At 32.8% G+C, this 23,581-nt stretch overlaps 2 protein-coding genes and 1 pseudogene across 2 annotated transcripts; 2 read left to right on the forward strand and 1 right to left on the reverse strand.

Moving 5' to 3' along the window:
• Window positions 1-226: 226 nt before the first annotated feature.
• Window positions 227-9,399, forward strand: LOC105135012 (outer envelope protein 80, chloroplastic-like; annotated as a pseudogene).
• Window positions 9,400-9,899: 500 nt separating this feature from the next.
• On the forward strand, window positions 9,900-12,293 carry LOC105135013 (zinc finger protein WIP2-like). Its single transcript, XM_011039684.1, has 2 exons — window positions 9,900-10,603; window positions 11,883-12,293. The coding sequence occupies exons 1-2, from the start codon at window positions 10,037-10,039 to the stop codon at window positions 12,291-12,293; spliced, it is 978 nt and encodes a 325-aa protein (XP_011037986.1). The 5' UTR covers window positions 9,900-10,036.
• A 4,459-nt stretch (window positions 12,294-16,752) lies between these two features.
• LOC105134923 (zinc transporter ZTP29) lies at window positions 16,753-23,084 on the reverse strand. Its single transcript, XM_011039525.1, has 12 exons — window positions 22,765-23,084; window positions 20,927-20,985; window positions 20,578-20,670; window positions 20,383-20,472; window positions 20,195-20,276; window positions 19,931-19,986; window positions 19,068-19,124; window positions 18,518-18,558; window positions 17,694-17,761; window positions 17,546-17,602; window positions 17,335-17,452; window positions 16,753-17,225 (listed from the first exon to the last, which is right to left on the reverse strand). The coding sequence occupies exons 1-12, from the start codon at window positions 22,826-22,828 to the stop codon at window positions 17,180-17,182; spliced, it is 831 nt and encodes a 276-aa protein (XP_011037827.1). The 5' UTR covers window positions 22,829-23,084; the 3' UTR covers window positions 16,753-17,179.
• Window positions 23,085-23,581: the final 497 nt, after the last annotated feature.

The following is a 23,581-nucleotide window of genomic DNA, read 5'->3' on the forward strand; positions in this document are numbered from 1 at the left end:
TGGAAATTGCACCTAAAAGGCAGCCAAAAATTAGAAGGAAAAGGTACATTTTGGTCCTTTTAATTTTGAAGGTGTTTTACCCCTTCCCTTCTCCTTCTCCGAAAAAAAATCCAAATGAATTTTCTTCAAATGATGATTTCTTTTTCCTCCACCACAATGAGTAAAAACGACGACGTTTCCTTCACTTCATCTTCTCTCAGAACCCCGCCACCAAACTTAACCCTCCCTCCCTCTCTTCTCTCGACTCGCCAAAACCAAACTCACCTTCGCCAGCTTCCTCGACTCACTCCTAACCAGTCCGTCAACTCGGACTCCCAACTCACCCCTCCTCTGCTCCGCCTCACTCTCCCTTTCTCACTCCTCCTGCTCAGACCCCAAACCCCTGCCGAACCTCGGCTCCTCGTCGCTGAGTCAGTCCCAACTCGGTGAGTCGAATCAGCTCGACTCGGTGGTTTCCTCCCAGCAGAAGAGTGGTGGGGCGAGTGGGGTTCATGGGTCGGGTCGGAACGATGAGGAGAGGTTGTTGATCAGTGAAGTGCTGGTGAAGAATAAAGATGGGGAGGAACTGGAGAGGAAGGATTTAGAAGGTGAGGCTTTAGCGGCGTTAAAAGCTTGCCGTGCTAACTCGGATCTTAGGTGAAGTTCAAGAGGATGTGCATAGGATTACCAGTAGTTGATATTTTTCCTCCTGTTTGCATGTTGCTGTTGACACTCGTGATGGGATTCAGTTGGTTTTTCAGGTATGTGGGACCCACCATACTTCGCCTTGCTGCGCGAAAGCTGGCCTGAGAACACCCTGTGTTAAAGTTTTGTTGGGTTATAATTGGGATGTTATTGTGCTTATAGAAAGTATAAGTCTTTGAGTATTGTGGTTTGCATTGGTGCATTGCTTCAGGGTGAGGATATTTGATTGAGAGCAGACATGTCAGTGGTTTATTCAAGTGTTGTTTTTGTAGGCATCGCAGTGTTATGGGTTGAATTAATGACTGATGTTGCTTTCTTGTGGCCTAAGGTAGAACCGAACCAGGAGTTTCATGGTCTAGTATGTGAAGGAGCTAGTGTTCTTCCGACAAGGTTTATACAGGATGCTTTTCTTGGCGGTTATGGTAGGTGGTATTTGGCATTGCAAATATAGAGATTTAATAATGTATGTTGTCTGTAGAGCTGCCCCTTTTTATCTCTTCCCCTCCCCCATCTCGTTCTTTCATAATTTTGAAAATTGTTTGGCCCTTATATTGTTTGCACGTTTTTCATAAATGTGTAATGTCTCAATCTAAGCGGATGCTAAGTATAGACCGTCTTTTGTGTTTTTATTTCTTTATTTAATTTATGTTAGGATAAATTAATAGTTTTGTTTTAATTTATGTTTTTTAGTTATGGTATAATTTGAATGTACAGTAATTGTTTGGTATCTATCCATGCGCATGGTTATGAGTGTTGTCATGCTTCATGTGAACTGTTATAATAGGATACTTTCATTGATTTTATTTTTGGCGTCAAGCTGTGCAGGAAAAGTGGTAAATATTAAGCATTTGGATGAAGTAATAAATTCCATCAATGGCTGGTACATGGAGCGTGGCCTTTTTGGCATGGTTTGTGCTTCATCTTTCATGATATTATTTTCATGTCACATTTGGGCTAATGTAGGATTGGACTGTTAAGTTCTCCATGGTTTCTTATTACAACTTTAAATTAAGTAACATCTTCATTTACATTGTTAGAGGTTTCAAATGCTGAGATTCTCTCTGGGGGTATTATAAGGTTGCAAGTTGCAGAGGCAGAAATGAACGACATTTCCATATGTTTTCTTGACCGAAAAACGTAAGAGATTTCTTTCAATTTGTTGCACAATCTCATCTGCATTCCCACACACCCTGACATGGTGACAGAGAGACTCATGACTAGCATGTGTTTCATTGCTCTTCAGTGGTGAACCAACTAAAGGGAAGACAAAGCCTGCAACGATACTTAGGCAACTTACAACCAAAAAGGGACAGGTAATTCTGGAACAGCTTTTTTTGGGTACTCTCACACTATATGTCCTCAAGACCCCATGTATATATAGTGCTGATTTCTGGCTGAAAAGGGTGCTTCAGCATTTTTCTGCCTTGAGAGTCTCTTTTAGTTTCTGTATTTTCTATCATTTGTTTGTTTTTTTTGTTCTGTGGTCTATGAAAGATAAAGTCCTCTTTTCATGATAATAGAACTCTTTAACTCTATTGCACCTTACTTCCTTTTTTTCCTACAAGGATCTTTACTCAAATTGCCATTTGTGGAAATTATACGTGAGCTAGTGCTTAACATATTCACTGACAAATGTTTCTCTATTTGAAATGGCTCCTTTGTAGTTCTACAGTATGCTTCAAGGGAAAAGAGATGTGGATACTGTGTTAACTATGGTAATCATGGAAGATGTTAGGTTTATTCCCCAACCTGCTGGAGGTGAAAAAGGACGTTTTTCATTTTAAATAGTCTAATAAAATATCATACTTAGAGAAATGCTAACTGAAATATACATCTATGAACATACATGTGCCCACACTCCGCACATGCACATTGCATACTGTGGATTGTTGTGGTAACATTGCAATCGTTCTTAGAGAATGATGGGTAGAATCTGCTTGAGAGTACAATTGAATAAATCTGGTTTTGTGTGATTTGATATCAATTGATGTGTCAAGCAAAACACAGAAGATTCGATGTTCTGTAGATTATACCTTTTGACATGGTCTATACTTTTTGCTAGTGATTCAGTGTCTCTTCTGTACCATACATATTTTCAGAATAATCATTTATGCCAAGCATAATTGAATTGAGGTGCTAGTGGGCACACATAAACCTCAGCTGTTCTATCCCAATCAATGAATTTTGAAACTTTATTTGTGCTCTCTCTTTGTTTTAGATACTGGCAAAGTTGATTTGATAATGAATGTTGTTGAATGTCCAAATGGAGGTTTCTCTGCTGGCGGTGGGATATCAAGTGGGTGAGTGGTATTAACTTAGAGGGCACTAATACCATGCTTTTCCACCTAATTTACATGTATGCTATTGTATCTTTCGTGGATTGGAAACAACATATACTGATTAATTTGCAATTTCTAGGATCACAAGTGGCCCTCTATCAGGACTTATTGGAAGGTAAGTTTAAAGAATACATGATGTGGTTGGTTTAGTTTTCTCTCAAATATGCTCGTTAATTCTTAATTATTGGCTGTCATTATGTGGAAACTTGCGAGGAATGCTGTTTTACCTCACAGTTGCTTTTATTTCTGTTGCAGCTTTGCATATTCTCATAGAAATGTTTTTGGACAAAACCGGAAACTTAATATTTCCCTTGAGAGAGGCCAAATTGACTCGATCTTTTGCGTAAACTACACAGACCCATGGATTGAAGGGGATGACAAACGGACTTCTAGAACAATTATGGTTCAGGTAATTTTTATTATGTACCTTCTAGTTACAATTACTTCTCGGTGATAATGTAAAAGTGCCAAAGTGTAGTGGAACAGGCAGACTTATTTTTCAGGTACTTAATTCTTGAAACTTGGTAGCATTAATGAGTAAGTGAAATTTTTTACCTGGCTTTCCGGAGCTTTCGCTCAATAATAATGATGTTGTGAATGAATGTCTTCATATGTTCATAGATTAGTCACCTGTTATTTTATATTTTTTCATATGTTCATAGATTAGTCACCTGTTTCTTGTTATTTTATATTGACCTTGCCCATAATTATTTGGATGCTTGTTCCATTAAATAATGTTTTAACCAGTGATTCAAAATAATTTAAGGAATTTTGATATCTCTATGGTGCACCGGAGCTGTATGGGAACATATGCAATACCTACTCTGGTTCCTTACGATGATTTTGAAAGTTTTATTCCCGTTGATAAATAACCATTTGGCATAAGCTGTATAACCTACCCTCATTTATTGGTCTTGATATCTCAGCATGCTGGTGTTCGTGATGAAAATGGCAATGCTATTGTTAAGGACCATTACAGCAGCCCGCTTACTGCAAGGTACACATCTTTGGTTTAAAACGTTACAATGTTTGGCTGCAATGGTTTATTGGTTATCAATTGTGACTATTGCCTGGTTTATTGGTTATCAATTGTGAATATTGCCTTGTGATTTACTGTTCTGTTTACATTTGTGTCATGCAGCGGCAAGACTCATGATGATATGTTGCTTGCCAAATTTGAAAGTGTATATACAGGTTCTGGTGATCATGGCTCTTCAATGGTCAGTCATCTATAACTAAGCAGGGATTCCTTATCCTGGCATTTTATTATGATATGCTTATTAAACACTGGAAAGAAAAAAGAAGGAAAAGTTTTCAGTTTTGGCTCTTACTGTTTTATGGATTAGCATTTTTGTCGATGCAGTTTGTGTTTAACATGGAACAAGGACCGCCTCTTTGGCCCGAGTGGCTGTTTTTCAACAGGGTTAATGCTCGTGCTAGAAAGGGTGCACAAATTGGTCCTGCTTTGTGTCTTCTTATGTATGGTGTTTACTTCTATTTTTTTTTTTTCCTGTGAGCAGGCCTGTAAAGTAAGCTTAAATGACCTTTCTTGGGGATATAGGATGAAAGTTTCAGATGATAAACAGTTACAATAGCATTTGTTGGAAAGCCTTAAAAGCTTTGTACAAAGTTGCTGGCTATTCAATCTGGAAAATTTTATGTTTTTATATATCAGGGAAAATTACAAAATTATTTAAAGTTTTATAGTAAGTCAGTGCATGCTATCCACAATGTTAAAGTCCACCATGCTTTTGTATCACAAGACATCTTTTTCTTGGATCCCTGCCTGTATTCTTATTTACTTCAAAGATGATGCAAATAATAATCGGGTACTGCTGGCTGACTTGCTTCTTTTCTTTTTATTTCCAGTTTGTCTGGCGGTCATGTGGTGGGTAATTTTTTTCCTCATGAAGCATTTGCCATTGGTGGAACAAACAGTGTGAGAGGATATGAAGAAGGGGCTGTGAGCTCTGGTAGATCATATGTAATTGGCTCTGGTGAAATTTCTTTCCCTGTGGTAGGTGATTGCGGGCAACTTTTCTGTTTTGGTCTCTGAACATTGCGCCGCTGGCAGTTTTGTACATGCGTTTATTTTTAAATGTAATGAGTTCTGCTTTGATGACTTCTGTGCATGCTTGACACCAAATGCCAACATAATCCAAATGTTAAGGGGAAGCTTACTATTTTGTCCTTTGCTTTTCTTTCTTTTGCAGTTGGGACCAGTGGAAGGAGATAGTATTATAGAAAATAAATTGAAAAAATATTTAGTTATGTTGTGGAAAATGAACTAGAAAATAATTTATTAATATTTTATTTTTTTCAAGTTTATTAAAATAATAAAGAATAAATCTTACAAATTAAAAAGAAGTTTATTAAAATAATAAAGAATAAATCTTATAAATTAAAAAATTATCTTAAATAAAATAAATAATAATTAAAATAATAAATATCAAATATAAAAAAAAGATGAAGAAATTAAAATTATTATATTTCATATAAAATAAGTAATAATTAAAAGAATGGGGATCAACAATCAATTCTATTGCTTACTTATAGAGGCCTGTTTCGGTATTTTTTAAGCTGAATTATTATTTGATATTTGATAATAGAACTAAAATTAATATAAAAATTAAATTTTAATAAATGAAATTGAAAAATAAATATTCAAAATAAAATATATATAGTAATTAAAAGTTTGAGGATCAAATTTGATATAATTAGAAAATAATAATAGTTTTAAATTTTTCATAACTTTCAAAAAGTGTTTTCTATTCAAATTTTATAGGGAAACACTTTCTTGAAAACCAAATTAAATTTTCTTTTGACTGAAAAGTATTTTTTGTTGATCAACTTTCCTAACAATAAATAAATATAAGAAAGTTTGGAAAGTGATTTTTTAGAAATTACTTTTTGAAAAATAAATACAGCAAAAAAGAAAAATACTTTTTTGAAAACCAAGTCAATTTTTTTTGACTGAAAAATATTTTTCATTGACCAGAAAGTGTTTTCTGTTAACTGGAAAATATTTTTTATTGATTGAAAAGTATTTTTAGTTGATCAATTTTTTTAATAATAAATAAACATAAAAAATAATTTATTAAAAATTACTTTCTAAAAACAAATACGACTAAACCTATCTATTATCGTATTCATCATTGGCTTTGAAACTCATGGGCATGCTGAGTTTGTTTACCCGGTAGCTTTTTTCAGTGAAGCAAGCTCGAGTCCAAGCGATCCTAATTTACTTCGTGGCCACGAAACAGAAGAGGACTCCTACTATATGGTCGTCGTATGCACTATTGTTTTGTCTGTGCATTGATTATGGGTGGTCCCTTTCAAATCAAATCGACAATGGGGTGTGGTTTACATTGAATATGATCATCTCCTCATGCTTTATCGTCTTTTGCATTCAATGTTTTGTCTTAGCGTGTCCAAACCATAAGGAAAACTTGCAATTTGTCATGGAAGGAAACCTTCGTTTGTCTGCGGTTGGGGCCGTTTCATGTCATAGATAAGCCACCTAAAGTGGCTTAGTAATTTTAATGATCACAGTTTCCATTGATATTGTGTAGTCCTTATTATTAAAAAAAGAAGAAGGAATTATAAGGTTATAAAGATTAACAATATTATTCAAAAATAATTAAGATAAAATTGATTGATATAAAAGATTAAAAAAATATAGATGAATTAGTATATATATATATATATATTAGGTGATGTTTGGTCCAACAAGTCAAGTCAGTATGCTTGATCCATTTGGAAGGGCATGCTTGTGGGTTTGTAAGACCAAGCTTGTACGCCAATCTTAATTTTTTAATTATTAATAGGATGAATAACTCTTTACATGTTTTAAATTTTATTAAAAAAATAAAATTAAATAACGTGTCATTTGCTTTTCCTTATATTTTGGCTATTGTTATGACCGAAAAATCATGATTGTTGGTTTTTTTATGTAAAAACCTATTTGTTAATCTATTTTTTATCCAAAACATCTAGACATCTTGATAAATTCATAAATGATCTTAAAATATCACACAAAAATTCAAAATTAAAAATCTTCCTAACCTTAAATATGTTTTTTAGACAATTTAAAGGTGAAAAAAAACATTTAAGTGGAACTCCTCTTACTAAATAAAATTTGTTGGCATCAAGATCAATTATCTTAGTAATTGAGATCAACATCAATGCTAATGTTCTCTTTCTATCACTGGATTCAACGACTCTCTCCTTCCTCTTTTAATCTAGGAACTTGAAAACAAGGAAAATAAAGTTTTAGATTAAAATTGATTTTGTTTTAAAATTTTAGAAACTAGAGGGACATAATATTTATAATTTGAAAAATATAAGGACTACAATGAACATTTCACCTGAAGTCTAAAAAAGCCACTCATTTCCTCTTCTTTTTTTTTTTTTTTACTTTGGTCCCTTTTATTGGAATATTACCCATTCCTGACAAATTAACCTAAATTGACCTATAATTTAGTTATCTAAGAGTGAAATAAAAAAAAAAAAAGAAATCCACATTGTTTTGTGATGCAATCCATAATGCAATTTGCATAATGAATCTACTATGCTTTTGTACTACTAGTGTCTAGGGTCTATGTTAGAGCTCGTGCTCGAGATAAACATGATTTAAGTTCAAATTCATTTTGCTTAAGCGTATTTATTACTCTTCAATTTTTTACTATATAAACTATAAAAAGATATTGTGTTATATATATATATAGAGAGAGAGAGTCTTGAGTTTCACAAAAACATGCTAACTAAGGATTATTTGACATTAATCTTATATTTATCTACAATTTATTTTAATCATATTAATTTATTTTAATTATATTAATGTTTTATGTTAAAAAACTCTTATTAAAGAATAATTTCTAATAAAATTTTAACCCAAAAAATGAACGAACCTCACTTTTAATTTAACCTCAAACATGTTTATTATCCATGTTTTTAAAACAAATTTCCATCATTTAAATCATCATCGTCTCTCATATTCCCAAAAATAAAAATAAAAAAATAAAGCAAATAAAATGTGACGATTACAAAGATTGATCCCTTTACTACTAGTTTTCCATTTCTTTTTTAAATTAGCATTGTTTTAATCTTTTTTGGAAAAATAAAACAATTAAAAAAATCAATTAGTGAAATAGTATAAATTAATACTTGCCATGATTAAAAAACACAACGTTTCAAAGAAACTGGTAAATGAATAGCACTAGGTGACTAATTTTTATCACATTTCCTAATCGCAATATGTATTAAACTATGTCATTTCATTAATTTTTTTTAAATCATGTTATTTTACCAACTTTAAAAAATTAGCAAAAATACTCCAGTATTCCACATTTATTTAATTCCTACCTTCTTTAAGTATAAAAAACAAATTTGAAAAACATTGTATACGGGATCCCGACTAATTCAAGCAGAAGAATGCAGACGCCAATGCAAGAGACATCACAAAGAAATAAATGTAGCTTGTTAAGATTGTACTTGGAAAAATAATTGAAGAAGCAAGCACAGGTAGATAGGTGAGACATAATGAGCTATAACACAATTATATTAGGCAACAAATTTAGATTTATTAATTTTGGTTGTTGGTTTTAAAGTATAAATATAATAGAAATTAATTTGATTAGTGTATAGCTATATATGAGATTTGCTTTCTAGTAGGAATTTTATTTTTTGGGATGGGGAAATCCAAGCAAATTAAGCACCGTCATGGTCAATGTCTTGAAATTATGCTGCACAAGAAAATGTAAACGGGATTATTATAAAATAGACAAAGTTTTGCTAGTGTTGAGGAAACAGATGCAGATGCTTGAAAACGCCATTACAAGACAAGACATGAATTTTCAAAGAACTCACAGTATATCCCCTCGTGTTGTAATGGAAACATGGAGGGATTGGTGCACACATTCTGGTCAGAGAAAGGAGGCTCTTTGTAAATTAATTATCTTATGATTCATATGAGCCATAGCTATAGGTCAAATGGAGACCTGTGGTTTGATCGTTGTAGCCCGCAGCATTTGCTGCAGAAGGACCTTAACCGCAAGGCAAGGTTTCTTAAACCATTCTGAGCTAGCATGTCTCTGTATATTTAGCTAGAGCGAGTCAGAAAAAAGAGATCATAGAGAGAGATGCCGTTGTTGTAAGATCTTAAACAGTGAACAGTAAGGTTAGTTGGGACAATTTCTCAGCAGGTACTGAGCCACATGGGCGTGCCCACCAAAGCAAGTGCCGGACTGGTATCAAACTGAATGCTTCCCCAGGATCAGAGAAGAAATCAGAAAGGCAAGAAGATGAAGTCAAAAAATGCCGTACTATACATCCAAGCACATATACATGTACTAGCTATAGGGTTGGGATGACGTAGAAAGACAAGCTTCAAACCCTCATCACTAGCTTGCTTTTTGACATCAACATTTTTTATTTATTTATCTTTATCATGAGTTGAATGTTGAATTTTGTTTTAATAATAATATTAGAGATTTAAAATTGTTTGGCAACGCGATGCAATTACTAAACAATTTATATTTCAAATAAAAAACATAAAAAACAATATTTTAAATGCGAAATACACGAGTTGCACTAAGATTATCTAGTATTAACATATATTAGTACGCCTCTCTTCTCTTCTTCCACTTTCTCTCTTTGCCTTGGCATATTTCTCTATTGATTATTTACACTATATTAGTACTCCTCTCTTCTCTTCTTCCACTTTCTCTCTTTGCCTTGGCATGTTTCTCTATTAATTATTTACACCTCACAAATGATATCTTGCCTCTCCTTTTGTAGTCAACTGGGCTTCCTTTATATATCAACCTTAACCTTGTTCATTTTTCCTTCAACCCGTCCCTCGTACACTTCTTTCAATTTGGTGGTCTTGTTCAGGCTCCACCTTGTCAAAACTTTTAGCCATCTTTAGTTTTTTCGCTATCTCTTTCTTTCTTTCTTTCTTCAATAACCTATCTATATACTCAAGTAACTGCTCTCTCCTCCCACTTTCAATCATGGCTGATCCATATTCCAATTACTTCAATGGATGGTACAATTTCAACCACCTCCACCATTTATCTGCCTCAGCACCTTCTTCCATTTCATCACTATATGCATCCCATGGATGCAATATGTACTCAGATAATAATATTATCTATGACAAGTCCTTTATTCAGAGTCATTCCTCGTCACCTCCTTCTCCTCCTCTCAGAGAAGTTCTTCCACTTCTTAGTTTAAGTCCAACAAGGCATCACGAAGATCAACGGGAGTACTCCTCGTGTAGTGCCATGGAAGTGGACAAGAACAAGGACAGAGAAGAAAGCCTATATGATGATAAAACTGTGACTGTGGCGCTACATTTAGGGCTACCTAGACTTGATTCTGCTGATTTGGTGTCTTCCACAGAGATCTCATCAGACAACGAAGAAGTAAGTGCTGTTGCTTCTGGCTATCAAACATGCAGTCGTACTCTTAACAAGGGTCAGTATTGGATTCCTACCCCTTCTCAGATTCTGATTGGTCCTACACAGTTTTCATGCCCACTTTGCTTCAAGACCTTCAACCGATACAACAACATGCAGGTATCTCTTATCAAACTAACCCATGATAATTTCAAAAAGCTTACCTTTCACTCCTCGATCTCCCATCACTTTCTATGTTTCTCCTTTTGATTTTGTAGAAAAAGAGAAAATTCAATTCTTATCCTTTGATTCAACAACTCACTTTTATTCTAATTTAGACTCTCTTGAGAAGAGAAGAGTAAAAATGGGACCTTACTAGGGTTTTCCCTTTTCTTTTCTCTACTTTAACACACATCTTTCCCCCTCTCTTGTTCCCCTCTTTCTTTCTCTCCTTTTTTCATGATTTTTTGCTCTGGGATTTATAAAATAAGAATAAATCAACCTGGTCTAACTAAGAATAAGATCAGTAGCTCTCTTTATGTGATTGAACTACTAAGGCATTATGCTTTTTGTTCATTGGAGTATGTGTTTCACACATTGTCAGGAGTGTAAAACCTGAAATTACAAGGGTCAATGATTCAAACTTTATTTATACATAAAATTATCTCATCTTCTGATAACATATTATGGTGCAATAAAAAAATTTAGATAGTTTTTTTGTTGTTTGTTGTGGTAGATTAATTTTTTTTTCTAAATCTTTTTTTTTTCATATCCTTGTATTTCGCTTTGACTATTAATATATTCTCGATATATATATATATATATATATATATATATAAACAAGGGTCTTATGAATATTCATCAAACCCTGATCAGCAAACTAGTGTTTGCACATGAAAAGCCTAAGCAGTGTACCTTGCCTAGTCTGTTAGCATTACAGCTCAAGTAAAAAATGCCTTTGTCTGGGTTTTTTTCCTTCTAATCTTGACTATTGAAAGTATAAGCCCATATTAGGTTATGATCATAATCAAACTTTCAGGTTAGAAAACCTATGTTTATATATAATGATAATTATAGAGTGTTATTTCGATGAATATTAGTTCTTAAAATAAAGATAGTTGGGGCATATAAGATATGCCCTTCTGATCTTTTTATTTTGAAATGATATTAATTCACTCTAAAATTACTTTTGTTTTTCTCTTGCATCGTCTATCCTGAAACGCTAAGGAAGCGCAACTCCAGTATGTAACTTTTTCTTTGAGTCAGCGCAGATATATCTACAGCAAGCTTGTAGCATCTTTCCTAGTTTATTTAGATTTGGATTCTCCTTTCTATCTGTCTTTACTTTAAGATATGGTCAAGCTGGCAACTATGTGTTAAGATAGGTTTGTTATTTTTAAATATATTGGTTTTTCTTGTTTGGTGGTTTTTCATATGTGAGCATGGCTTGAATGTGTAGATGCATATGTGGGGGCACGGATCTCAGTATAGGAAAGGGCCAGATTCTCTAAGAGGTACGCAGCCAACAGCAATGCTTAGGCTCCCTTGCTACTGCTGTGCAACAGGATGCATAAACAACATTGATCATCCAAGAGCGAAGCCTCTCAGAGATTTTAGAACCCTTCAAACTCATTACAAGAGAAAGCATGGAATCAAGCCTTTCATGTGCAGAAAATGTGGCAAGGCATTTGCCGTGAAAGGTGATTGGAGAACCCACGAGAAGAATTGTGGCAAGCTTTGGTATTGTACTTGTGGATCCGATTTCAAGCACAAAAGATCCCTCAATGATCACATTAAGTCATTTGGATATGGCCATTCGGCAAATGACATTGATTTCTTTGAAGAAGATGTTGAATATATTAGAAAATAATATAAAATATATTTTAAGATTTCATTTAATATCTTAGGTTGTGATATTTTTTTTTAAATAGTAATATAATTTTATAACTAAACAATCATGAATTTAAATTTTATTATTTTTATTTATTTAATAAAAATTAAATATAAAATAATATATAAATTTCAAACTCATTGTCCAAACAAATCCAACCACTCTTGAACTTCATCAATCGAATTCTCAACCGTCTTTTATAACCTTTAGCTTTTACTCCCCACCCTGTAAGATGATGGTCCTTGAAAAAGATTCTGCACTGCCAAACACTTCAATGTTCAGATCACAATGACATTCTCTCCCTACTAAAGCTAAAAATCTCACTTGACTTGCTTAACCTTTTGATTTTATAGAGCAAATTCTTATTAAATAAAATAAAATTTTAAGATATGATTTATATTATTTTTTAATATAGTATTAAAATCTTGATGATCAAACGGTTACGAGTTTAAATATTATCATTTTTATTTATTTGATAAAAATTAATTACAAAATAATATGGGTCTGTGCAAGTTTTAAGCCTAAAAGGTTTTCACTTGAGGAAATGTTTTAAAAATATAATATATATCATATTTTAAAATCTCATCTAACATTTTAAGCTATTGGATTGAGATAATTTTTTAACAGAACCAACTTTGAAATTGAATAAGATAATAAATTCATTCAGTGAAATTAATATATGTTTGAAATTGTAATTTTTAATTGATACATCTTGTGTTTTACACAAAATCATGGATCTGTAGAGGAAGAATCCTATCGAGGATTAGAGTTACTCGCTCTTTTATTTATGTTTTCTTTCACCCACTTTAGTAGCTGTTTAGTTTAGAAGAATCCTCGTTGAAAAATGTTAATCCAAGTTTCTAGAACTTCATTTTGTGTCATCTATGTGTGTGTGATGTAAGGAAATCTGATTGTCTGAAATTGCTTTTGTTATAGGTTGTTCTCAATGTATGTGCAGAAACTTAAAATCCTATGAAGCATATGCCATACATAGGTGCAAGAGGTTCATTGTGTAATAAGCTTAATAGTAAACATGATCCGGACTCCGGAGAGTTAAACTAGAAATTATGTGATTCACATCTTAATTTAGATTGGATTTTAAGTTGGATAAAAAAAAAAGTTAACTCGATAAAGTTTTTAGTAATTTTTTTAAACTTGACTAAGTTAAATCTAAAATATAATATTTTAAAAAATAATTAAAGGATGTTAATTGATTCATTTTGCCATGATGAGTCAAGTATTGATATAGTGTGAATTAGTGAGTTTGACCCTTTTTCATATTAGTCCTCTCGAGCTGACTAGATGTATTTAATATGAATTTGATTTACGCAGATCAACTTCATTTACTAAGGAAGGAATTGCAGATCCATTTCTTTAAGTGCCGTTTGGTAATGCAACTGCGTAGGTTAAAGGAAGCCACAGTTTTTATATGTTTGGTTATGCTGCAATCGGCTTTTATAATAATGGAGCCCATTAATAATCGTGGCTGCACCCATGGTTGAATAAAAGTTGAAAAATTGAGCTTTTCCTGCTGCTTAAGATGATGTGGGAGTATTGGAAGGCAAACAATCATAAATTGAATTAATTATTTTCACTCTCCTGTAGCATCATCATGTATAAATTAATTATCATTACTATTATACAAATACTATAACAATGGTATAATTGAATTTCTTAGTGTGTGTATATATATATATATTACTTTGTACTTATCTTATTTATCACTATTTTTTTTACCTCGTTCTTATGTAATTTTAGAAGTTGTGGAAAACTAAAAAATTGATAAGAAATTTATAATTATACATGCTCATCACTGTATAATATGATAAAATATTTTTTTAAAATATAAAAACAAAGGTGAAAAATTATATAAAATATAATTGTTTATCCATACAAAACACAAGTTGACAATTGTAGTGGCATCAATAACACTACACGATTACATTAAAAGAAACTTGCATGATAATGTAGTATTTGTATAATTTCATCATAATTTTATTTTTATTTTTGATAATATTTTATCTAATATTGTTACACGCTCAGGAGGCCATGGTACCTCGAGGCTTAGTCGGATGGATTTCATATATAATGAAATTGCAGATAGTGTAATAGAACAATAAAAAATATTTTGTATTAAGTATTGTTTATTTTTATGATGTGTAATAGTTAAATCTATAATATTTAAATTAAAAATCATTAATACTAGTATATGTTTTTTTAGTTATTTTGTAACCTCAATTTAAAAAATATTTTTAACCAAACACATTGAACTATTTTTTTTTAACCTTAATTTCAACTACAATTTTAATCAAATATATATTTTATCAAACTAACCTCAACTAAAAGTATTTATAAAATAATTTTTTTCAAATTACAATCATAAAAACTATCACAATACCAAACACAAGACCTATCCCACTTCGTCGATTTTTTCTTTTTAAAATAGCACATTTAAAAAATAATAATAAACTAATACTATTACTGAATTTTTTTTTTTTGAAAAATAACATAGCTTAAAAGACCTCAATTCTCACGTGATGGTTTTCTTATATATATAAAAAAACCCATATAAAAACCGTAGGTTAGAATAGCCCTTTATAAAAACTGTAGGCGGGAATTGCAAATTTTTTTAATAAAAAAATAGTATAGTCAATTTTTTAGTATAAAGATGTCAATGTAGTCTTTGGTACGTTGTTATTGTGATTGTGGTTTAAAAAAATTATTTTTAGTTGAGGTTGGGTTGGAAAAATATAAGTTTAATTAAAACTGTGGTTGAAATTAATATTGAACAAAAAATAATTTAATGTGTTTGGTTAAAAAAATACTTTTCAAATTGATGTTGAACAATAATTAAAAAATATATATATTAATATTAATGAATTTTAAGTAAACATTGTAGATTTAACTACTGTTATTATATTATGAAATAAATAATATTGATATTAAATATTTTTTATTATTCCATTAAACTATATGTAATGTCATCACATACAAAATCTATCCAACAAGGACTATATTTTCCATGGTTTTTTTAAACACATAGCAACAAAATTGAATATTTTGTTACGTCATCAAGCGATCTTCTTCTAAGTTTTTGAATAAAACACAATTAAAAAAATAAAAACTGAATGTTTTTTAATTGGGTTGGACCCAACAAGAACATAATTAGAATTGCGATCAAATTTTATAAATACTACGTTATCATGCGATATCTTTCTAATTTATATAGTGCTATTAAATAATATTAAATACTAGCTTTTCGAGTAATACTTATTTTTTTTAAAAAAACTACAATTTCATTATCTACACAATTCATTCGACAAGACCTACGATTTTTATGATTTTTTGAGCTTATAATAAAATTAAATAAAATATTTTCAGGAATAAAATTGAGATTAGTAAATTTAATTCATCTTAAACTAATTTAAAAACATAAAAAATTTTATTATTTATATTCACGTGATCAGATTAAGTGAAATGAAATCAATTAACGGCACTGATTTTTTTAAAAAAAATACTAAACTTTTCACTTGAAAAATATAGGTAAATTAATTTATTTGTATTGATTTTTAAAAATAAAAATTAATTTAAGTTTAGTAAACAATACAACAGCACTGAACAGTGAAGCCATGCTTTATTATTGTGTCTCATTCCCCATAAAATACTGCGCCTCTAAAACCTGTGGTAATATAATGGATTCTACCAGCTAGAAGCAGAAGCAGTTTTTTCTACCTTACCAAACGTTCTTAGTGTGGCTGTGGGGGAGGCGTTACCAAACGGCCACGTTCATCTGTGGCTTGTTTAAATACCGCAGTTCCCAACCGTGGTTTTTTTAAATATTGCATTTTTCAACCGTGCTTTTTCACTGGCTGTTCGTAGTCTCTTTTTCTACAAATAAAATTGAACACCCGTGCTAGAGCTAGTTACGCTCTGGTCAAGAGTGGAGTCCCGAGAGAGGGAGTCGAAGAGGATTCTGTAATGACATATTAGTCTATGGAAAAGTGATCCGGGATTGCTAGTGGGAAAATTTGAAGGCATGGAGGGACATGACTACTCTATTCAAAACTTCAACAAGGAATGAGTTTCGAGGGTAAATCAGGTTCAAGGATTATTTCAGATTTTTGAAAAATTAAATGAAATTATATCCAAGTAATTACTAAAGATGAAGTTTGTAAATGCATGAGTATTATATCTTCTCCTTCCTTTTTATATAATATAATTAAAAAGAGCAAAACTAGCTAATGAGTTATATTTAAAAAAAAAAAAAAAGTTCTGAGAATTTTTCAAAAGAAATCAAACTCCATTTCACTTGAATTTTGACAAAGTGGTTCCATGTTGACGAAGAGACCCACGTCCAACCCCCTGGTTGCAGCCTTTTCTTCTATTTTCCATCCCATTGTTTCTGCTGTTATGTTAGGAAAAACAAGCGCTGGCATCAATTGTAATAACTAAAGCTCTCATTTTCATCTATTTTGTAGAACTACAGCTTGTAACTTGCTAGCCCAGAAACCATTTATCTTCCATGCAAGCAGCAGAATACTTGGAAGCTCATAGTGCGGCGACGCTATGATAAATGAAACGAACTTCATTGAAGAGTATGCAATCCATAATTGTTCCCCTTGTCAACCCTTAATGCCATTTTAGATTTTCACACTAATCAAAGGAAGAAGATCAGTACAATTTTGAGGTGCTTAAAGCTGGAAACCGCCATGTTCTCAAGGATTGTGCCGCCAGTTTGGCCTTCTGGCGAGGTCAAATCATCGGATTTCAATGTGACATTACACAGGCACCATGCAGCACGACCTAGCTCTCCCTGGTTTGGGAATTTACAAATGGTTACGTAGGTTGATTAAGCTGATCCACAGCTACAAGCTCATCTCCTCAGGGAGGTTGATTTCAAGAAAATATAGGCTGCAGACCAGTATCGATACATGTGAGAAAGATGATTCGGATTTTGTGACAAATAATAATAATAATTAGGATCTTGAAATAGAATCATGTACAGTATGAGTTCTATTACCTTGCCGACATGAAAGCCATACCAAAGAATACAGCCTTGACAGCTTGTTTCTGACCCGCATAATCAAATGCCAGTGGCAGCATTTCATGCAAGGTTAGGAAAGCCATCACTCCACCAACTGCAAATGAAACATAGAGTTATTGAGATTGAAATAGCAAATTAAGTTTCCTAAATCAGCAGAGATAACTGAGAAATAAATGGTACTGCATACCTGATGCGAGCAAACCCTCAAGAATTTCAGGACTTAAGCTGCTTGGGAATAGATATGCTGCAGTTAAGGAAAAGGACACTCTTCTTGGTCAAAATTAAATGATATCTCATGCTTTGGCATTAGAAGCAATAAAAGGAATTTGTCATACCAACAAGCACCACACCAAGTGGCTCAGCAAAACCGGAAACTGTCGCCAATTTGAATGCCTGCCACTTGCTGAAATGTGTAAAGAAATCAACCAGTTAATTTATATTACGAGTACAATGCAATAAATTATACTAAGTAGAAATAGCCGCACAAAACATGTAGCCAAAAAACATCCGATAGAAAAGAAACCAGAACATTGGAGTCAAATAAATGAGGGCATCTACTACATATCTAATCACTCCGACCACCTAGGCAGGTGGCCGCAGTCTGGAGCAAAAAGTTGTTGTATGCACTAAATCATATGATTAAATGATATGCACTAAAATCGCAGTATGCTTTCTTTTGTTTGAAATCCTTGCTTTCTTCAGGATTTGAAGATTAAGGCCAAACAAAGAGTGTTTGTGAATAGATTCAGGGTGCCACGGTAGCCACTAATGCTACACCAATAACAGCAGTACTTCTGATTTTCAAATTTAGCTACAACACATGGACATAACATACAACAATACAGCTGCTGCCTTGACCATCTTCGGTAGGCCTCATAATATTCAAAAAATTATATGAAACTCCAGGGCGGTTTCTGACCTCTGCTCATTACTCGGCCACTCTACCCTGCTAGCTCCAGAGCTAAGACAGTAAACAGGGAATCTATCTCCACCTCTACCACCGCAATGGTCATGTCCCTATTTTGTTGATTCTTATTTCCAATAAGGAACCTTTTCAAGCTACTTTCACATAAGAAATGCTTTGGACCAATGCTTTCTAAAGCAGGTTTTACTGATGCTTTAGAGAGCTGAAAAGTACAGTGCCTCAAGAGATTTTTACCTCTGCGTTGCAAAATATATAGGAAGTGCAACAGCAACACCCTGTAGAAATGAACATAAAGAAGTTCAGACAAAACAGAAAATCCCCCCTATTTATATATTTGTAGATGGGAAAAAAGGATCACATAAGTTATAAATAAGTAGCTTCGTGTCTAAATACAGCGAAATCTGGTAACCAAGGTTTTGGATATCAACTGGAACAATACTCCGTGTGGGGACTAACCACAAAAAATATCCTGTGTGTTAGGGTGGATCCCAAGTACAATATCATAGAACTTCCAAAATAAAAAAGCAAATATATCCACTGCTCTAAGAAAAATCTTATCATAGGATAAATTGCGCATCGTGTCTATAAAACCAGAAAAAAAACTTAAAACGCATTAATGCTGACAGCAGAACTCATCAATTTTTTTAATTCCAATCCATAAATATTTGGCACTGAAAATGTTTGAAGTTTAAAGGGACCAACTTCATTATGGAAGGAAGCAACCACTTTGAAGAGCCAATAGCATATGCAAAAAGGCAATACTACAGAATCAAAGAAAACATACCTCTGGAATGTTGTGCAAAGCAATTGCCAGAGCCAAATTAAGACCAACACGGAGGCCCTACAAAAGTATCATTAAAAAGAAGATGACAAAATTGACTTAAGCAAGGATAAGAAATAAGCTTCCAAAACTCAAGAACCAAAATTAAAACAATCATAGTTAACTTCCAATTGCCAATTGCATTTAATTGAAAGAATATGCACACTAAGATTAATATCTAAAACCAAGTGGTACAAATTTGGTTACATTCAGGAACTGCCAAATATTGAAGTGTAACGTGACCGCAGGCAAAAGTATAGGAAAAAAAATCTTTGACATCGTAACCAAATATCCTTTGCTGTTGTAGTTTGACAATTCATGATAGTGCTTTGAAAATCAATGAATTTGTTTATTTCAGATGCAGAGCAATTGTATCATTAAAAAAAAGGAACTGAATAACTGCCTGATTGGGTGCCATTGAATAAATAGTGCAGCTAAATGTTTCAGTTTTCTCATCTTCAAAATATCAATGTTGAATAAACAATCTCCATAGCACAGGAATATTTTATGACTTAACACAGTTAAAAGGGCATGCAAATGCAACCCAGGAAACCAAAGAAACTATTCAGGTAAAAATAGCGTACATGTATAAGGAATTGTGCAGTTCCTTACTGCTAAATTGAAGCTCAAATTTGTTCAACAAAGTCATACATTAAGATTTTGAGAAAGACCCTTCGTGTTCCTTTTTTTCAGGATAAAGTTTGATGAGTATATTTCATTCAAGACAGGTGCATTTTAAGACTGACATAAGCACTAAAATGTATGTAGATATGTTGCAGCTGAATTGAAAACTGACACTACAGAGATACAAATAAGGCTAAGGCTACCTTAATTGATCCAAGGAACACTGCCATTCCCTCTGGAAAGTTATGCAAACTTATTCCTGCAAACCATGAAAGACAAGATTCAATCCAATCAGACAAGTTTATGAACTTTTTCAAAAAATAGGAAGGTGCCAAATTTACAGTTTCCAATTATCGGGGGAATTAAGTCTGATATCTCGAGGTTTAGTCAAAGAAAAAAAAAAGGCTGAATGCAAATAAAATTGAAGTTGGATAGTGATAGAACAGGATCAAAGAAGGTAATTATACCTATTGCAGTGATAATTCCACTGAACAAAACTTGGCGACGATGCTTTTTCATTATGTCCTTTCCCCCTTGGTCGCCATTTTTCTGTTCCCAAACAAGTTGCCAAACTGTCACTCTACATTCTAATATTCTAGCCACATCGTGAAAGTCACAAAACATTTAAGTATTAGAAAACTGTATCACCCAGAACCTTTTTACTTTTAACATCTGAACTTGGGGCAAATGTTGGCTCTGGGATAAAATTGGCAATGATGCCAAAGAATACAACACCACCAAAAAACTGCAAAGCCAATTAATAGAAGAAAATGACAGGTATAAATGAATAAATAATGTCTAGTAAGAAATGCAATTGGATTTGATGAAAAAAAGGAAAGATATAGCTAACCCAGAGGTTGCCTTTTAAGAACCCAATTGAGTTGATAGCATTATGAGCAAGATCAAGGAATGATATGCTCAGCATCAGGCCTGCAGCAAAACCCTGCATAGAGAAGTTTAGAAAGCATTAATGCAAAAACTTTCCCCTGGAATTTAAAATCACGTTAGGATCATTCATGGTAACTCCATGCCACAACATTCTTTCATAAACATGTGAAGAAACCAATATCCTTTCATAGGGTGATAATACACTAAAGTGGGATTCTTTTCCTTGCAACTACTTGTGAGAAGAAGCAATAAAGAAGGGCAAAAAAAAAAACAGCATTTTGTAGAAGGAGACTTCAACATCCAAAAATCACCTGTAATAGTCCAAGCATCTTCAAATTGGGAGCCCGACAAAGAATTACAAAGAGTGCACCTGTTTCATAATCCAAGAGATATAATTAGATTATAGAACATGTAATCCTGAACTAGCTTCATCTGATTAACAGGCATGTTGGAGGAAAAAATAGTATCCCAACAAAGAGTTAAATCACCTTTTAACTTAAATCAGATTTGCAATGACGATATAGAAAAAAAAGCTAGCAATTTTTGTTTCTGATCGAGTTTGTAATAAATTCAATATCACATAATGATCATTACAACTCAACTGAAGAGATTCTTGATCCCAGCAAAACCTCAACACCAAAAAACACACTACCTAAACCTTCAATAGTAGTATTATTTTTCCTTTCATTCAAATGTGTGAAACCATATAGGAACCAGTGTCCATGCACAAAGTCGGCGAGTAGCCAAACGCAACTATAGTTACTACCAAAGCAAAATAATCAAAACTTGAGTGGTAAAAATATTAGTCAGTAGTAATATTTGAATTTCATGCCATATCATGTAAACAAGTGTTATTAGCTAACCCAATGACGTACTCAAACCACCCGAAACAGAAACACCAAGCACGATCATCATGAAACTGTCCATGGAGATACTCTCACTTGGACCAAAATGTTGATAATATGGAAAAATATGAGTGTTGGGACTTGGGAGGTGTATTCTATGCTGAGTATTACTACTATGGCTTACATGCATCTGCATACACCAGAAAGGAATATAAAAAGAATGAGATGGTTTCATAAGGTGATTCAATAAAAGGAGAAAATAAGTTGATCGTTCCTACCGCTGCATTCTATACAGTCAACCTAACTTTCAATTGTCCTCTTGTGCAGCATTTGATGAACAGATTATTCCCTCACTTATACTGGGTGAAAATAGAAAGTTCGCCTCAACATATCTCTTACTGTCCCACACTTGTCAGTTACTTCCTCTCCCTGTATGAGCTGCTTAGACTAGACTAAGTAAATTAGGTAATAACCAGTTTCAATAGAAGCTTGAGTATTGTTTTGTAACCTGTCGGGAAATTACGAATCAGGCTAATGAATTTATTTATTTAATACAATAAAAAAATCATTGTCCATTCCTTGATGATCATCTTACTGAAAAAAAGAATCCCTCCATTCAACAGTTCAAAAGCATCCTCAATAATTAACTTCTATATATATATATATATAGCTTTTGGTTTTGGACTATTATAGACTCCAAACATATACACACGCAGCCTTCAAAACGAAACAAAATATAGAGAGAAGGAGATGGTCACTTAAGGTGATTCGATAAATGGAGATAATAAGTTGATAATTGTTATACCACCGTCCACGAACTTTTTATCATTCTATAGAGCAACACACTGAACTGAATTGAGAGTTCCCTCACTTATATTGTGCAAAAAACAGAAAATCCGCTGCCCAACTTGTCTCTTCCTGAATCGTACTAATCAACTACTGCCTCTCTCCATATAAGCTGCTTACACTAATCTTAGTAAACTAGCTAACTTTATAAGGTTCGACAGAAATTAAGACTAATTGGTTTTGTTTCTTTAACTTGATATTCAAAAAATCATTGTCAACTAACTCCATTCGCAAGTTCTGAAGTATTCCTTACTAGCTCAATCACTAGTCTTCATTATACATAACCAGAAACTCTCAATCAACTTCTACATTAACATCCCTAAACTTTTAAATTTCTCCTTGTTTATAATTCAGATTCAAGAAATCACTCCACAAGTAAAAACACAAAAAGATGTTTCTTTTTGAATAACCCATCATAGAAAAACACAAAAAGTTGCAAGCTTTTATGCATAACTTACCTATAGAAGTGCTTAAGCCACCCACAAGAGAGAGAGCCAAAGCTACCATAACTTGAGAATCCATTGAAAAAAGATGCTTCCTTTGGCTATATGACAACGACCCACTAAATGACTAGAGCTGTTATATATAAATATATATGACAACTCCACTGAAGGAGTGATTGTGTTTAGTGGGAAACAATATAAAGAGGATAAAGAAGGAGATTGTTTGATGATGAGTAACACGACAAGTTCAAGGAAGAAGACTTTCCTCACAATCGACACCAAACTCATTACTGTCGATTACGTTGTTATTAGCATATTTATAGGAACCGAACTGGGATGACCCGGTTCGAGATTTAGGTTACAATTGTTCATGCGATTTAAATTGTATTTAGCTTGAAAAAACATAAAAAAAATCTTTTTTCAAGTTAAACCGAGTTTAAACACACCATTATCACATATATAAACAGGGATTTATATTAAAAATTAGATGAATGGAGTTAAGTTGATAATCTATATTTTAAAAAAAAAAATCATGTTTTAATTCATCATATCCCAGTCAAGTCCAAGAAGGCTTATCTGGCAATAGTAGTTACTAATATATAGACAAGAATTTAATTATTGAATTAAATATGAATTAAATAGAATCAAGTTTGATGTGGATGATCTCACGTTAATTGATATTCTTTTCACTTCAACTACAATGCAAAATTCTGGTTAATTACTCTACAATAAGTTTTGGAAAAGCGTGTAACAAACCCCTAGAAAACTTTTGGTGGTAAAGAAACTCGATGGTCCATTGAAAGCAACCAAAAAAAAAAAAAAAAACCTTCTT

The sequence above is a fragment of the Populus euphratica genome, unplaced genomic scaffold (assembly GCF_000495115.2).
Source record: "Populus euphratica unplaced genomic scaffold, PopEup_1.0 scaffold57.1, whole genome shotgun sequence".
Classification (NCBI taxonomy): domain Eukaryota; kingdom Viridiplantae; phylum Streptophyta; class Magnoliopsida; order Malpighiales; family Salicaceae; genus Populus; species Populus euphratica.

Excerpts from the sequence above, each read along its gene's own strand:
- LOC105135013 (XM_011039684.1), top strand. The coding sequence starts at position 10,037 with ATGGCTGATCCATATTCCAATTACTTCAATGGATGGTACAATTTCAAC. Across the intron at positions 10,604-11,882 it reads ACCGATACAACAACATGCAG|ATGCATATGTGGGGGCACGG; the intron begins GTATCTCTTATC and ends TTGAATGTGTAG.
- LOC105134923 (XM_011039525.1), bottom strand. The coding sequence starts at position 22,828 with ATGGATTCTCAAGTTATGGTAGCTTTGGCTCTCTCTCTTGTGGGTGGC. Across the intron at positions 18,559-19,067 it reads CTTTGCACAACATTCCAGAG|GGTGTTGCTGTTGCACTTCC; the intron begins GTATGTTTTCTT and ends TCATTTCTACAG. Across the intron at positions 17,226-17,334 it reads ATGGCTTTCATGTCGGCAAG|CCTATATTTTCTTGAAATCA; the intron begins GTAATAGAACTC and ends ACTGGTCTGCAG.